The sequence below is a fragment of the Lytechinus pictus genome, chromosome 2 (assembly GCF_037042905.1).
Source record: "Lytechinus pictus isolate F3 Inbred chromosome 2, Lp3.0, whole genome shotgun sequence".
Lineage (NCBI taxonomy): Eukaryota > Metazoa > Echinodermata > Echinoidea > Temnopleuroida > Toxopneustidae > Lytechinus > Lytechinus pictus.
Genome location: NC_087246.1, coordinates 23,386,145 through 23,403,971, shown reverse-complemented (window position 1 = coordinate 23,403,971; position 17,827 = coordinate 23,386,145). Strand labels below are relative to the sequence as shown.

The following is a 17,827-nucleotide window of genomic DNA, read 5'->3' as shown; positions in this document are numbered from 1 at the left end:
GTCTACATAAGCTACTGGGAATAAATTCAAATAATTGATCTCTTTTTTTCCTTCCATGGAATAAAATTCATGAAGCTGTTTTAGGGGGAATTAAAAAGAGTGAGCATTTAAACACTTATAATAAATTCGTTTTAAAAGTACACACTTGAATCATAATCAGCTAAGGATATGAAATCACTTTTACTCGGTCACCGTTTACCAACGTTGATCCCCCCCCCCCCCAGGAAATTATTGATGATTCATATTACCTTTCATCACTTCAGCCTCTCAACAATGGGTAATGTTCAGACGTTCCTCCTGATTTATTTTCAGTAATGCCATGGAGTTGAATTGACGTTAATAACTTTCATTAAGACTTAGGTAGTGTTTTTTCCTTTTTGGTTATTTTTACTCTCTCTCTCGTTCTCTCTCTTAATTTTGATGGACATTATAATAGCCCGGTATAATAGGCTTTCGTGATAAGTTCATATCTACTTTTGATTTTCTCATTTTACTTCAAGTTTATAACAAACATGACGCTCTGATCCGAACACAACGTTTGGATTCTGCGCAATGGATATGTATGCAAATTAATTGTTGAACTTGGATTTAAAACTTTGCCTTGGCTTTGCCTTTGGCCGACTGGCTGCTAATTTACTTTAAATAATGTAGGCTTCATATTTTACAAGAGCGACATTCTACACTGCCAATGTAAGTAGTTAATTGAGAATATTCTTCATACTAGCAACTAAAATGAAATTCTATGATATTGTAAGGAAATTTGCCAATTGATTAGATTACCGAACCCGGGACTAAAAACCCTCATTTGGCGGTGATCGTCTACGTTCGACAAGCTGAGTCGGTGGCATCCCCAAGTTCCGGGCGGCCAGCTCGTTCGCTAGCGTTGGTCTTAAAATTCATAACATGGATTGCAATGGATGGGACTGAACTCGGACGAGTGAGGATGAGCAGACGATCGTGATTTGCCCAAAGTTTGAAGTTTAATTTTACCCAATCTTGTCGTTTGAAAATTACAAATAGCATTTCATATTTATAAAATATTCATTTTGTTTGAGCTGATTATACATGTATTCCTAGAAAATGTTGATTTTAACCATAAAATGGACTTACTCAGTGGCACGACCTGTTGCCATGGAACTGAGCGATCCAAATGCCAAGTATTCGGCTGCGATTTCGTTGTCATCGTCAAATGGATTTCTGAATTGCTGAAAATCCATTGGGCATAGCTCCTTCACAATCATGCTGAAGTGACTGGGCTCAGGTGGAGGTGGACCTCCGCCAGTCTTTCTTGATTCCTTACTGAAATTGGAATGTTCTTTCTTGGCATTGAGCCTCATTCTTTTCCACTGGTCCTTAATTTGATTTGTGCTCCATTTATTTCCATATTTGGAGTGGAATTTATTGGACAAATCATCCCATGCTGCTGTTTTTTTCAAATTACTATTATAATCAGTCTTCCTACATAGAAGAACTTCCCTTCGCTCTGTGATTAGTTGGAGGAGGAGGTTTCTTTCAGCTGTCTGCCAGTTTCCCTTTGCTCTCTCCCTTCCAGCTCCAACACACCTAAAGTTAGCCTCCTCCATTTTGGATGTAGCAGACAGCATCTGACCTACTGAGCATGCTCAGTAGGAAAAAACCCATGGTTTAAACCATGGTCTAAATTTAAACCATGGTTTAAACCACAGTCTAAATTTAGACCACAGTTTAAATTTAGACTGTGGTTTAAACCATGGTTTAAAAAAACCATCGTTTGTGAATCAGAGAGGGGGTTTAAACCCCCCCTGGGTTTAAACCATGGTTTCAAAAAACCAGGAGGGGGTTTAAACCCAGGGGGGGGTTTAAACTTCTTTTGTGAATACGGGCCATAATGTCGTAGCCTTTCGACTAACGCATAACGTCGCAAGTCTTAACGCATAATGTCGCAGCAGTATTCGCTTCAGGACTCGAGTTAAATACAAGACATAAAATATTTTTTCACTGATTAATTTGTGCAAGCTCTGTCATCTGAAAGGTTTCAAGAGCGTGTTTGGTGGGGCAGGTGCGGATGCAGGGGAGGGGGTCAGTATCGAATTCATTGTCAGGAGAAGGGGGGGGGGGACTTTGAACAATAATTGTAATGTGTGGACTAGTGAAACGCAAGTATACGCATATCACCATTCATCTGTGCATATCGCTTTACATGCAATTCAATTTATTTTGCAGGAGAGTAAAGTCATCTAGCTGAAAATTAAATTCAAATTTAGTAACATTTCATTGCTGTTCAGGATATTTTAATAAAGAAATCATATTTCGGATAGTTACTCGGAATGTGCCATCAATATATTAACAATTTAGCGCTCGCATATCTTGTACTGCAAACTGCTCAGAATATTCATTGCTTTGGTCTAAATGCATCAAATACCCAAAAAGTTGAGCTTGCGCTTCGCGCTCTCATTATCTATTTAGGCAATGTGAGATAGTCTATCTTCAAGAATAAAGCTAATTAAATGCACTTGAAACTTCAGCCTTTAGTTGGGACTGCTCCCTCTATAAACCAACAGCAAAAATTGGCTTTTAGCGGCCCATCGGGGAAACATGAATGAAAACATTTTGCGTGCACCCCACCCCTTTTGGCGAAATCCCGCTTTATATCCTGTTTTAGAAACAAGTACATGCGTGCTCTGACCCTGGACTCCAGCAGGTACCCAAAAGTTTGATCTAGCGCCCTAGTCGCGCGTCACACTCCATTTTGTGAAACATGCAAAATAAATTTTGATCGTCCCCCTCTATCCCTTTTCCTTTGCCACCTACCAGTTTCAAAATCCCGGTGCCGCCACTACTCGGGGGCTCTCGTTATTTAGAAGAGAAACGAAAACAGGTTGTCAATGCACGTATAAAACATTGTAATGCCCGGTTATTTTTTTTTTTTAAAGAAATACATACATAGATTTATTTTCTGTGAGGAGGGGATGTAATCATGGGAAAACGAATCTAAAGTGATATTAATGATATCGTGCACATTTCAGTAAAGTTTGTGAAACACTTCTGTAAGAAAGGAAGGTTTTCCCTTTTTTTTCCGGGGGGGGCATTAATTCTGCCCCCTCCCGCTACGTACCAACATGTTATTCATTTATCACGTGCTCCCCTCTCCCCTGCGGGAGATTTGTATAAGACATATCGCTTAAAATTATTGTTTATACAATACGAAATATAATTTCTGTCTTAAAATGTAATGAACAACGATAAAATATTTTTTTTTAAGTGATCACTCTTCATCATGATAAATTCAGTACTGCCACCCCCTGCATTTGCGCCTGTATACCACCAAACTCACTTTCAAAAACTGTCAGTTGACAGTGAATGAATTACTGAGTGAAAACATATCTTATATCTTATCTGCAACTCGATTCCTTGATAAAATACCGCTGCGACATTATGCGTTAAGACTTGCGACGTTATGCGTTAGTAATTTAAGCTACGACATTATGCGTTGACTGTGACATTATGCCAAAATCATCCCACGCATAATGTCACAATCAACGCATAATGTCGCAATTGCGACATTATGCGTCGCTGCGACATTATCGGTTGTAACATGGCGTACCATGGGTCAAGGCATGGGGGGCACCAGCAAAAATGTTGAGTCACTATAGTGGGCGAGCGAAGCGCGCTCAATTGCCAGCTTATTTTCCTAATAGATACATTTTAAGGACTGTGCCATTAAACGGATATGTATCTAACTGATCAAGTAGTGCGAGCGCGAAGCACGGGCTGAAAATGTTTGATATTCAGACCCAAAGAAGGGACATTATAAGCAATTTTTAAAATCATGATACGTACCTGTCTTATAATCAATGCGAGCGTGAAGCGCGAGCTGAAATTGTGTATATATTGACCCCAACTATAAGGGCATTTTGAGGATATTTTATAAAGGAATTCATGAAGAGCATACACATCTCACCATAGTCATCTAATGCGAGTGCCAAGCGCTTGCTGATTTTTGTTAAAATTACACCTAAACACATGAAGCACGTTTTGTAGTCATTGTAATCATGAACATGAAACGTATATAATCAAATACTGCGAGCGCAATTCAGACCTAAACAAGGGCATTCTCAGGCTTGTTTCTAGGAATTCACTAAGACCATGCGTATTTCACTAATCAAATTATGCAAACGCGAAGCGCGAGCTAAAAATGTTTGATATTTAGACCAGAAGAAAAGGGACTATTTTAAGGACAGTTTTTAGGAATTCATGAAGAGCAAACATATCTCACCAATCCACTAATGTAAACGTAAGCAAGGACTGGAATGTCTTATGTTCGGACCTTAAATGGGGGCAATCACTTTAAGTAGTCATGAAAGAGCAACACATTATTAAACAATTATTTCAGGGGTTCTATGCAGTGGCGTAACTACAGGAGCATAAGGGGACACGTGCCCCCCCCCCCCCCCTCGGCTGCCCCCCCCCCCCAAAAAAAAAGGGAGAAAAGAGAAAAAATGGAGAAAGAAAGAGAAACGAAGAGGAGGAAGGATGAATTATTATACATGTATATCATTATTATTATATTATGTTATATTATATAATATTTATTATATATATATTATATATCAATATATATTATATTCATATAGATTATTTTACATAAGATATATTTTGTTCATAACTTTATGAAACATCATTTGTTTAGGGCTTATATGTGTTGGTGAACAATTATTAAATATTATTGTTCACGAACACATATAAGCCCTAAACAAGTGATGTTTCATAAAGTTATGAACAAAATATATCTTATGTAAAATAATCTATATGAATATAATATATATTGATATATAATATATATATAATATATATAATACATATATAATAAATATTATATAATATAACATAATATAATATAATAATAATAATATATAATAATTCATCCTTCCCCCTCTTCGTTTCTCTTTCTTTCTCCCTTTTTTTTATCTTTTCTCCCTTTTTTTTTTTTGGGGGGGGGGGGGGCACGTGTCCCCTTATGCCCCTGTAGTTACGCCACTGCATAGAACCCCTGAAATAATTGTTAGAATACTCATCTCACCCCCTTCACTGTTTTCTGTCTCCTTGTAGACTTCAGCATTATATCACATTTCATGGGAGGCAAGTTTACTGTTGACAAATAGGATACCTGAATTATTATACTTTCTTTACATACCTCTCACGCAACACACGCCCAACACAGTACTATTCGGTGGATACAAATTGAAATGCAATTCCTCTTAAAATTCCACATGGATAGAAAAAAACATTGTAATTGCTGTTTTCATTTTTTACCGTCATTTGATATTCATATTATTTTTATATTTATGTTGTTATTATAAATCAACAAGAATTACAATATTTATAAGAGATTGGCTGGATATAAAATCAGGCAGAGTATACTGTAAACATACTTATTAAGAGCTAACTTCGAGACTGACAAATGATGGTTTATCAAAAAGAGCAACAAATCGAAAGTGCCTCGCCACCTATAGAAACCTCACTGACAACCTATAAAAATTATACAAAATAAAAACAAATGTGTATTACCTGACTAGATAGAGCGGAGCCGAGCGGCATGGTGATACCTTCCTAACCCAACAAACACTCCCCAAACAAGCACGTCACGTCCCCTTTTCTTTCTCTCTCTTGATATTTATATTCATTATCATCGTCGTTGTTAGTATCGTATGACACCCCCCCCCCCAAAAAAAAAAAATCCATTGGTGACGGGTGACCAACATATACGGTCCCCAATATTCTTAATCTATTCGCTCAGGCATGCAGCAATTGCTCCGATAAAATAAAAATCAAGACGTTTGATTAATCCACGCCACTTCTGGATGCAAACATGCTTTGGCCACAAAATCCTCAAAATAGCACCCAAATACCATTAGTTCTTCAAAAAGTGAAAAAAAAAGTTACTGGAAACACCATCGACATTTCCCATTAACTACATGTGTTATTAGACTTAATAGGGAATATGATAAAATTTAATGATTCGTCAGGCACAGATATTTTGAAAATGCGTGCAAGATTCTAAGTTGCATTTTCTTCATGAGTTCTTGTTAGAGTATATCAACGATGTTAAACACAACACCCATCAAAGTTATTGCGTCGCTCTTTAGGCTCTTGTTGGGAAGTCAGGCCTGTGTGTTCAATTCAGGTAAATAATTCATCTTCTTCGAATTGACAGTATTTTTATATAAATCACACAAATCAATTACAGTACACTTGATGCCATTATTGATATGTTGAAAGTGATTTAATAGGGGAGCGTTCATTGAGATCCTATATTGTAATACCAATTATAACTGTCATGACTCGATATGAAATATATGACAGATCAATCAAACAGATTTGGGGGGAAGTGTGGCAACTGCTGTTTGCTCACTCTCTCGTAAATGCGGGGAAATGATTCTTCTCGCTTCATAGATCAACCTTACCACTGTATTCTTGTAAATTATATTTCCAAGGCCGAATAGGGACAATGGGATCCAGCCAAACCATGCCGTATAGCAGCCAGAAACCGCTTCATCCAAAGCGGAGTTCTGATCAGCGAGGCAGATATGGAATCCAGACCAAATAGCTGGCCCCAACCACAGCAGATACTGAAGCCGTACTCTTGAAGCTCTGCAAGGCGCCATTTCATCTCATGACATCATTGGGCCTAAGCGAGTCCTGGGCCCCGTCTTACAAAGAGTAACGATTGATCCAATCAACCACAACGATGGAAAGCCAGCAACGTCAACATCTAGAATACAATCATGTTTGTTCAAAATATTTCCTAGATGATGTATATCGTGCATTAACTGTTTTCATAACAATTCAGCATGCTTCTCTTTGTTTTCAAAGGACCTTGTGCGAATTTCCAAAATTCAATTCAATTTATTCAAATTCATTCAATAAAAACACAAGATACGATATCAGAGAAATACATAATTGGTAACAAGCAATTAGATATACATAAATGCAAGATGAAATTTGGGAGACTACAAAAGACCGAAAGGTTTTGACGAAGCAGACCCCGAGTGCCATCATGGCAATATATACAATGGCATAAGTTAAAATGATGACATGAAAAAAAAATGTATACGGATGTCCTAGAAAAAATTATGACATTGGTGGATTTCCATATACTTGAGGTTGATCGGATCGATCGTCTTTTCTGTGCAAGTGCTGGGAACAGCAATCGACACTCGGCTTAACGCCAAGATCTGTCGAATTCGCTATTGCGTATAAAGACGTCTTCCAACTTGGTTCACAGTTTACACTTGAAGCAGACAGTGTGCCGTTTATTCCCTGTAGGCCAATATTCCAACCCGTATTCCAAGGAGCACTTTGTAGAAATAACCATCGCATGTAATTCATGCAGACTCTTCATCTAATCATGGTCTTCTTGGATGATTCTTTGATTGGAATATCGATGACCGGCCGACATGCGTTGATCAATAGTCAATAATGTTGGATGACAATGATATTCAAAATGAAATGGAGTTGAAGAAGACATAAAAAGTGTAATATTTCATAGGAAATAAACGATACCACTCTTAAAATAGTTGGGCAAAAAATGCCCAGCTTTTAACCAACCCTGGGCGTCATACTGTCCACACAACTTTTGGTCAAAATCTGTCCAAATTGGGTAATAAAAACTAATAAGTGGGTAATGAATTTGCTCAATTGGATAATAATTGCCCAGAATATAATATAATTCCTTACCAACATACATTACCCAACATCTGAACATAGTGGACAGTATGTTGCCCATTTTACCGGGTTTCAGTTTGATCATAATTCAAAATGGAAATATACTGGTACCACCAGTATATGACCACCAGTATATGAAAAGATAAAGGAAAAGTGCCTATATACTCTTTACATATCATCACCTTTTCACATGATGACTATAGTGTTGACTGTTTTTATAAGTGATTCATTTTGTATTCTGATATTTTTTATTATATTCCATGTACATGAAGATACGTTGTAGTTTATGCAATCAACGATGCTGGGAATTACCTTACTTCACTGGCGGATCCAGGGGGGGGGGGGTAAAGCCGACCCTTGTCTTCCCCCCTTGAGAGGCACAATTAAATTTTTAATGTAAAAATGCCGTTAAAAAGAAGTGTGCCCCCTCCCCCTTTGAAACTGAAGACCTTTTTTTTTGCTTGTCAAATTTTTTCGTGGACGAAAAATCCTTAATTTTTGCTATTTTTTCCTTTTTTTTCTTCTTGTCAAAATTTTCCTCGGGAAAATGTGCCCCCCCCCCCCTTTGGAAAATCCTGGATCCGCCCCTTAATTCATTGCACTTAACTACAATCCCACGATGTTACAGGTCTATTCATTTGGTAAATGGTAGTGATTTTTTTTGGTTTGTTTTACCCGAGTGCTAAGAAAGCATGAATAGAATGTTTATAAGAAAAAGCAGCATCGATCATAAGACCTTCCTTGGTGGTGCCAATTTTAGTCGCTCTTAAATCTTGAATGTAAAATACGACCCATAAACATGATAAAGGTAATCCTACCAAAATATACTTTCAAGCAACACGTCAAAGCAACAACAAAAAAAAGATTCCTCAACGAATAGTTATATTCATTATTGTCCTCTGTCGTAAAAGAAGAACTCAAATTCTTCAACATTGCAAAGGTTCACTGAATGCTTCATCATCAAAAGTTGGAATTCATTGCTGCATAAATTGATATAATGATTTCTCAATAGATTATTTACAGACCGAAAAGTTTGAGGATGAAAGTGACAGACCCGTCTAAAAAACACCACTTGTCATTTCGGGATCATTTTGGATAACCAATTCCTAATTTTTGTCGTGAGCCTCAACAACCTGTTCTCGAGAAGAATGTCTGAATCTGCAGAGTTCAGAATTACTTGAAGAATTTGAGGGACTGAGCACTCTGCCCTTGATGGCTTTATGAACTGCGTTCCTGTATTTTTCACTGACAACGCCAATGACGATAGGATTGAGCCAGAAAGTGGCATAAAGTAACCAGTACATTACAGCCTTGCCGACGAAAGACAGGTCTGAATTCATAGCTAGGCACATTATGGTTATGGTAAGGTAAGGCAACCACACCATATAGCTGGCTCCCACAACTGCAGAAATCGTTATTGCGCTCTTAAACCTTTCTGAGAATGAATGTTGTTCCGGGTCATGCGAAGTGTCACGTGATTGGTGAGTAGTTTTGTTTCGTTTCGCATGTGCGCGTGCGATCGACAAAAGACGCGCATTGAGGAAAGTTGTGATCATTACCAATGCTATAGGTACTATGTGATATATAACCATGATAAGTTGTGTGAATAATTTATGCGAGGTGTTGAAGTCGCAGTAATCAATCATTGTGCCATGAACAGATCGTCCTATCCCTGTGAACACTCCACCGACAAAAGCAGTAAGCAGTAGGATCCTAATACGCCTCCTAGGTAAGGTATTGAAGTACTGGAGAGGGCGTGTCACTGCTATATATCGATCAATGGTAATAACGAACAGTATAAACTGAGAAAAACCCACGAAGATTGTGCAGAAAGCTGCTGCCATATTGCACCCATGAACGTTTGATGTGACAATTTCTCTTTTGAAATAAACGATAATTTCCATTCCATAACATAGAAGTCCGCCGAGAATGTCAGAGAGGGCTAACACTTTGAGGCACAGACGGAGATTCATCGAGAATAGAGAAACAGTGCGTGCTAAAACCAAAACATGAAAAACGTTCAGTGACACGGAAAGGGTTAAACCCAGGCTGTCCATGAAGATCACAAAAGCGAAGGGGTAAATCCCTCTATTCAGAGTCGAATTTTCCATCCGTATTTATTCTTTTCAATCTTGCAGGTGAAATATTACTCTAAAATCAGCATTCGAAAATCATCAATCGACGAGTGTCGATGAGGTATGCCTGAAATGAAAGCAAAATGTTTCAAAGTACGATTGCAGCAATTTCTAGTTCCGTCTTGTATCGTTATTAGATATTCCTGGATTGGGTTTCACATAAACTCAGTAAGTTACGGTGGAAGTTACGAACGAACTGTGCACAACTGCTGTTCAGACTATACTCCAACTACTTCCTGGTTTGGTTGTTGTTGCTTTTTCAATAGTGTATGGGAATGAATCCGCGGAGATAAATTTTTAATTTGAATCCTGAATATTGATTTTAAATCTCAAATTATCCATATTGGGATCGGTCATTTGCACATGCTGGACCATCCTTGTGGAATCAGTTGCCATATTCCATCTGTAATTATATTTCAAATATCGATTGTTTCAAAATTGCTCTAAAAACCCATTTGTTAAAAATTGCCTTCAGGTAGTTTCCTGCCATCGTCATGATTGCGTTCTGTTATTCTTTGTCTTTTCCTGCTCCATGTAATTTTTCTTTTTTCCCTTTTCTCAGCGCCTTGAGCATATAATCAATGTGGACTTGGCGCTTTAGAAATACTCTATATTATCATTTTGTTATATTGAACGAAAAAGTATTTAAGGACCCAATTTCTCCCTAACTCCAGTCCATATCACTTTAGACTAAAGCAATGTATGCCCTTGATGCTATGCAGGTAAGGGTTTTGTAATCTGCCCTTTTAGTTGTTTAAGTTTTAACCATCATTGTACTAGTATCTAGTTACGTTTTCACTACTGTTGTCTCTTTCATGGATTAAGCCCACCTATAACCAGTTTCTATACGATCAGTTACCGTAGATGATCCGACATAAAAGATGGAAAGTTAGAAATTCACACCATGGCCCTAATCAGAGTAATATTTCTTACTTTGTGTACCTTGCAAGATTTCCTGTAATATAGACTTTGATCATAATTCAAATGGAAATATACTGGTACCATATATTATTGTGTATTAAGATAAAGGAATGATGCCTACTATTCATAGGCTCATTCGCACACTGAATAATGCTGACTGTTTTACATATGATTTTATTTTCCATTCTGATACTGAAATTAAATATACTCCATGTATTTGAAAACAATTCAAATCAAGTTGTAAAAACTTTCCATTCAAACATGATACACGTTATGATATCCTTTCTTCCTTCTTTTTTCCCCCTGATTTTGTTTTATTTGTTTGTTTACCTTGTATATATTGCTGTTGGCAAACGGGGGGGGGGGGAGGGTCCACGGTCTAGTAAACATATTTTCAAATCGATTTCCAATTAAATTAACTTGAGAATTGATACAAAAAAGGTTTTTAAACAATTATAATGTAAATTATTTAAAAGGTGTTTTGAAATGGATTTTAATGCAACCTTTGTAGGATGATGACATTATTGACACCTGGATTCATTCATTGCAGTCATGCCTTTCTTTGGCGCAAGTCAAAATTTACATCACAGTAAAGAATACCTCCTGATCATCCAAGGCTTAACATATACCCCTTAAATATGGTATAAAATTATTTAGGAGAATAGGCTACTATTTCAGGCCATATACACACTAAGAAATAGGACCGGGTGCAAGAAAGGTGCAACTTTGCGCGGAAAATTGGATCCGTTGCCGTCTTAATAGTTTAAACCTTTAAAGGTGCACACCAGATGTCACACTGGGAGTACTTTGTGGTGCAACTTTGTATCTTTTTCAAAGCTACTCCTTTGTAGATCTCTTGAATGTGCAAATAAGAACCTTTGGGTGCAATTCTGCAGTTTTGTGCAACCTTTCAGAGAGGTGCAATGTTGGACCTTTCCAAAAAAAGGTACACAGTTGCTCCTTAAAGGTGCTCCCAGTGTGACATCTGGTTTGCACCTTTAAAGGTGCAAAGTTGAACCTATTTTTCTTAGTGTGCAAGGGCGGAAATCTGTCTCGAAAGGTAGGGGGGACCAGGGGCTGGAAAATTTGACAAGCAAAAAAAAAAAAAGGTTACCACCCAATAAGTAAGGTCATTTCGTCCAAAATACATGTTTTATTTTAATTTCTTTCTTTCCATCGCAATTAAACCGAAAATAGTAGGGGGGACATTTGATATTGTGTCCCCCCTACTATTTTGGGTAGGGGGGACACGTCCCCCCTGTCCCCCCTGGGATTTCCGCCCATGTTAGTGTGTATTATAATTATGTGTTCATGACAGAATTTTCCCTTAAATTTGGGATTTGTGAGGTGTCAAGTTTTTTTACTCACAAGGTATATATTCAAAATGTATACCACATCACCTAATCATTGTAATGCATAACAAAGAAAAGTACTGTAAGCCTAGATATGTTCTATTTAGGACAGCGAAACCGAGAGTAAGGATGGGGACGGGGGGGGGGTGGGGCTTCACTTCCTTCTTTTTTCAGTAGACGCTTATACATTTTGATTGTCTGTATGGTCACAGCCCCCCACCCCCCCTGCATTAAAAAAAATATATGCAACTTCTCGTGCAATTCAATACTCGTTACCTGGAATAAACACTGAAAAGAGAATTTTGAGATCATCCAAAAATAGGCATACTGAATCTGAAACCCGTGAGCTCTCAAATTACAATATTATATTGAGTTCTGATGAATGCCTGAAAGACATTTCCGTGTTTCACGACCTGAATTGTAGATACTAGCGCTATCAAAGGCCAATTGTGTATATGAAGTTCGATCTGATTTTGTATGAATTTATGTTTAAAAAAATTTAGAAATTTATTAGGTAAATTGTGAAATGTCCATACAAAATGAAATGATCGGTGGGGGGAGGGGAGGGGGATGATTGCAATATGTTTATATGAAGCTTGAATAAAAGAAAAAAAATTAAGCTCTTTATCACGAAATGTCATGATCCTTCCATTTCAGTCAAAAAATCCAAGAATTGCCCCGTATTTGCCTTAATGAAGGAACGCCGCTCAAGGAAGAGATACTGTACATAATGCATAGAACTTTGATAAGTTATTAATGAGTATGTTATTTTGGTTATTGCATGGGCATTTTGTAGGCAATTCAATTTCAATTTATTTACCATCTTTAAAAATAAGTGTACATAAAAATCTGACATGAAATACAAATACATGTTGTTTGAAAATGGAGGGATGCCCTTAATATGCACATTACTTGTAAGCAGGGTCCCAACATACACTAAACATTTGAGGTTAACATTATAATATAAATTATACATTTAGCTTTAGACATTACTGAAATGGAAATTACTCATGAAGTGTGGTCAATATTCAAAGATTGGGCACTTCAACGAAATTGCCTTTTGGGGTGCTATGACGTTTCTAAAGATCTAACTAAGGAGTATCAGTCTGAGAATTGATTCTTAATACTATACGCATCCTTGGGAACTATGTGTGCGTGTACTTTAGAAAAAAAGTAATAAAAAAAATAAAAGTGATACTACTACTACTAATAATAATAATAATCATAATAATAATAATGATGATATTAAAACCTTTTGGGGGAAGTTATCAATTTATGAAATGAATGATTAAAATGACTATTGAATATTGTTATAACTTTGATTATAAAACAATCAAAACGTTCCTTAAATACACTGGCAGGGGGGGGGGTCATATCCTGGCATCATTCTGAAACGGGAGAATCGTAACAAAAATATAGGCCTATACCCTTTACTTTAATAATAGTGAGTTACTGGTGACATGGAATGATTCTAGGACATCTAACCCCTAGACACCCAACCCCGGACATCCACCCCCTAGGACAAGTACCCCCTAGGACATCTACCCCGGACATCTACCCCCCGGACTCCCCCCCAAAAAACATCTACCCCCTGGACTTTTACCCACCGGACCACCCCCCGGACATTTACCCCCCCCCAAACTTCTACCCCCGGACAGCTACCCTCGGGCATCTACCCCCTTGACATTTACCCCCCGGAAATATACCCCCAGACATCTACTCCCCGGAGATTACCCCCCCCCCCCCCCTCCGGACATCTACTCCCCGGACATCTACCACCGACACCTACTCCCTGGATATTTACCCCCCGGACATCTACTCCTCGGAAATCTACTCCCCGGAATCTACCCCCCCCCCCCGGACATCTACCCCTGTACATCTACCCAAGGACTGCTTGCCGGATTTCATGGAGGGGATGCGTATCTCAGCTAATAAAATCATGCGAACGCGTAGCGCTGGATAAATATATTTTTTTATTTTCAGCACTTTTTAGTGAGCATGAACATGGTGCGCATCTCTTTAAAACAAACATATTGAATAGATTAACATCGAACTCAATTGGCAATGTGAGAGCGAGGCACGAACATTTTGTAATCGTGAACGGGATAGATAAATAACTAAACATTTGTTGCGAGCGCGAAGCGCGAGCGGAAAAAATCGAGATTTAGACAAAAAAAAACTGGACACTCTGTTCATGTTTTGTAAATCATGAAAAGGATGAGTAATTGGGGATCTTCCTACATTGGTAATGCGAGTGCAAAGCGCGAGCAGAAAATATTTGATATTCTGATCTGAAACTGGATAATCATTTAAATAGAAAACAAGCTGCGTATCTGAATAAGCATGCGCACATGTTTCAGATTTAGACCTAGAATCGGGGCATTCTAAATACATTTCTATCATCAAAATCAATAAAGCGAGAGCGAAGCGTGAGCTTAAAATGTTTGATATTCCGATCTGAAAAATGGTCAGTATAAGCTCTATATCTTAATCAATTTGGAGGAAAATCGTGAGGTGGATATGGATCGCATAGAGAGCTGATATTTTTCATTATTATTACTTTGAGTTTTGACATAGGACCGGGAAATTCTAAGGACATTATGTCATCATATGATTATCTTCCTATTTCTCTTCCTAACCGCGAGTTAAAACTTTTCGATATTCCATTCTGAAAAATAGACAACTTAATTATTAAATTTATCTTATTTATTAATCTAATAAACCCAATAGGAGCGCGAAATATGTTAATATTATGACCTGAAAACCGGACATTTTAAGCACTTTTGTAATTATGAAAAGGATGCCTGAGTTGAAATATTTTGAACAATTAATGCGAGCCCAAATCGCGAGCTGAAAGTTTCGATAATCTGTCACGAAATGGGGATTTTAAGTAGTTTTTTATAGAATTAACATTGAGATATACATATCTCACCGATCAAAATGCGAGCGCGCAGCGCTAGCTGATACGTTTTGACAATCAGACCTGAATAGGGATATTTTGAGAACTTTATGTGAGGCACGAAAATAATAGGGACCTGACAAATCAAATTTTGCGAGCGCGAGCAGAAAATGTTAATATTCAGACTATAAAACTGACAATTTTACAGTCGGGGTACTTTTTAAAATCAATTTGCAAATCAAATAAAATAATGAAAGTTCGATTTCTGAGCTAAAATATGTTTTGTAAATTGATTTCCAAACTTGATATCTTAAACACCATATTGACACAAATATGTAAATCACCTAAAAGGCAATGCGATTTAATATAGTGACATCTAAGCTTTTGTTTATTTTCCAAGTCTTCCACACATCTTATTTTATTCACTCGTCTTCCTCCTCTTTTTATTCTCTTCTTTTTCCCTTTTTTTCTTTCCCCCCCCCCCCCTTTGTGCTCTGCTAATTGGGAGGGGATCCGCTTATAATGTAGATGCAAGAAAGAAAACCACTCAGGAAACAAAAACAATTTGTATACATGAATTATTGCCTAATTTGCATAAATCATGCAAATTAGTACCAAAATCACATATTTTCTTATGATATTGAACTATTTATATGCAAAAAATTGGGATAAATGTAAAAATTCTAAATAGGGCTAGATGAATGCTACTATATTGGTTCAGAGAAGTTTTTTGTATATATGCACATTACCTCTTATAATGTGTGAAATTATTGAATTTTACGAGCAATATTTATTCACCTAAATCATATATCTTACTCCGTGAAAAAAAATGCCTTAGTAGAAATAATGTGTTTATGCAAACCACTGTTTGATTCGTATAATTTGTTTTATATTATTCATATTCATTATTCATTATAATTCATATCATTGAAAACAATACAAACTCCTAATTAATTTATGATAGGGGATACATCTTAACTCTACAAATGTTAGATTAATTATCATTTCGTTTCTTCAAGGGAGCACCGTGGTTTAATGGTTACAACCCTCGTTTTTCAATCAGAGGGACGTGGGTTCAAATCCCATCTTGGCGTGTTTTCTGTCAGCAAGAAATTTACCAACATTGTGCTGCACTCAACCCATGTGAGGTGAATGGGTACCCGGCAGGATTGGTTCCTTGAATCCAGTGTTGTACGGCCTACTTTTTCCTTGGCCTTGAACATTCAAGCCCTGGCCTTGAGAGGAGTCTTTGCCTTGGCCTTTAGGATTTTGAGCTTTGAAATTTCAAGGCATTTTGTATTTTGTACTTTCATTTGTTTTTGTATAAGTAATTATAATTTTTTCAATTGTTCTATATATTTAATTACACTTATGGTCCAGTCAGCAGCAGCAGTAGCAGTAGTAATTGTACTAGCAGTGCCATCAATTGTAATTATCACAATTATCAAGAATTATCATCACATATGTAACAAAGAAAACAGCAGTGATGAAAAACAACATTATTTATTGGTAATGTGTTGTAATTATGACAAATGATGATAATAATAATATTAATAATAACGATGATAATGATGGTTATAATGATTATGATAAAGATTATAGTTATTTGATGACAGGAATAATTCTGAAGATCTGACGGCAATTTTGACAATTTTCATACTTTAAAAAATAGCTAACTCTAAATAATGATAACAAGGTTGATTTTTATTCCATTTGGATTTTCCTTGTATTATTTTCTTTGGCCAACAAGAATTATATTCTGAAAAAAATTTGGTAAACTTGAACAGAATCTTGAATTTCGTCATATCCAAATGTCAATGGCGGGCATGATGAGCCAAAAATTCTGAGGGGCCAAGCATGGCATATTGAGCAAAATTTCTGCCAAAAAAATAGTTGAAAGCGATTGAATCGAGCAAGCAAGCAAAATTTTTCACCCTCTTACTACAAGAAAAGCTAATTTTGTGATAGATTGTGACAATATGTTCAGAAAATAATATCACATTTACTGATTTTCCTTTCCTTTTTTTTTTGCCTTTTCTAAGTTTATTCTTGGTGGTGGAACTTCTTCTCTCTCTCTCTCTCTCTTTATTTATTTTGGGGGTCTGATATCTTTTAAATAGGAAACAGAAAGAGGAAAGGGAAGAGAGAGAGAGGGGGGAGAAGGGGGAGAAACATGTAATCGCATAAGAAAGATGAGGGTGACACATTTGGCTGGTTAAGCAGAATATACTGCAAAATAGATAGGAAGTACATATTTTCTAAATTGTATATATTTTATTTTGAGTCTAGTGTCTCAGATTGACAAAACAAAGTAAAAATGAAAAATGTTTACTTCTTTTTTATCATATGGTTCGACAGTGAATTTCATTTCACTACAGTTTCAAGGAAATAAACAATCTATTTGTTTTTGTGTCAATATGATTAATAGAGAACTCTATTTTACTGTTTCAAGAAATAATTAAGATTTACTCTCCCCCAATTAAGGGTAATGGTTGTATCCCGTTTATTTTATATCCTTTTAAATATTACTTTATTTATTCCAGTTTTTGTAAAATAAGTGTAAAAGATACAAGAAATGAGAATTGAAATTTAGAAGTGGTTGTAAGCTGGAAAAAAACATGAAAACTGACAAGAGTCATAAAAATGACTCATTTTCAGGTCAGTATATGAAAATTTTACTTGCGCTTTGTTCTCTCTTGCCACCCCCCCCCCCCCCCAAAAAAAAAAATCCCTGTAGGAAAAAAGCCCCTTTTCCAAAATCGAAAATGCCTTTTTTCCAAATGAAATATGCCCTTTTTAAAAAAGAAACACCTCTT

The 17,827-nt window shown here is 36.8% G+C and overlaps 1 protein-coding gene across 1 annotated transcript; it reads right to left on the bottom strand.

Annotated features, from left to right (window-relative positions):
• Positions 1–8,762: 8,762 nt before the first annotated feature.
• LOC129273542 (histamine H2 receptor-like) lies at positions 8,763–9,959 on the bottom strand. Its single transcript, XM_054910596.2, has one exon. The coding sequence runs from the start codon at positions 9,813–9,815 to the stop codon at positions 8,811–8,813; it is 1,005 nt and encodes a 334-aa protein (XP_054766571.2). The 5' UTR covers positions 9,816–9,959; the 3' UTR covers positions 8,763–8,810.
• Positions 9,960–17,827: the final 7,868 nt, after the last annotated feature.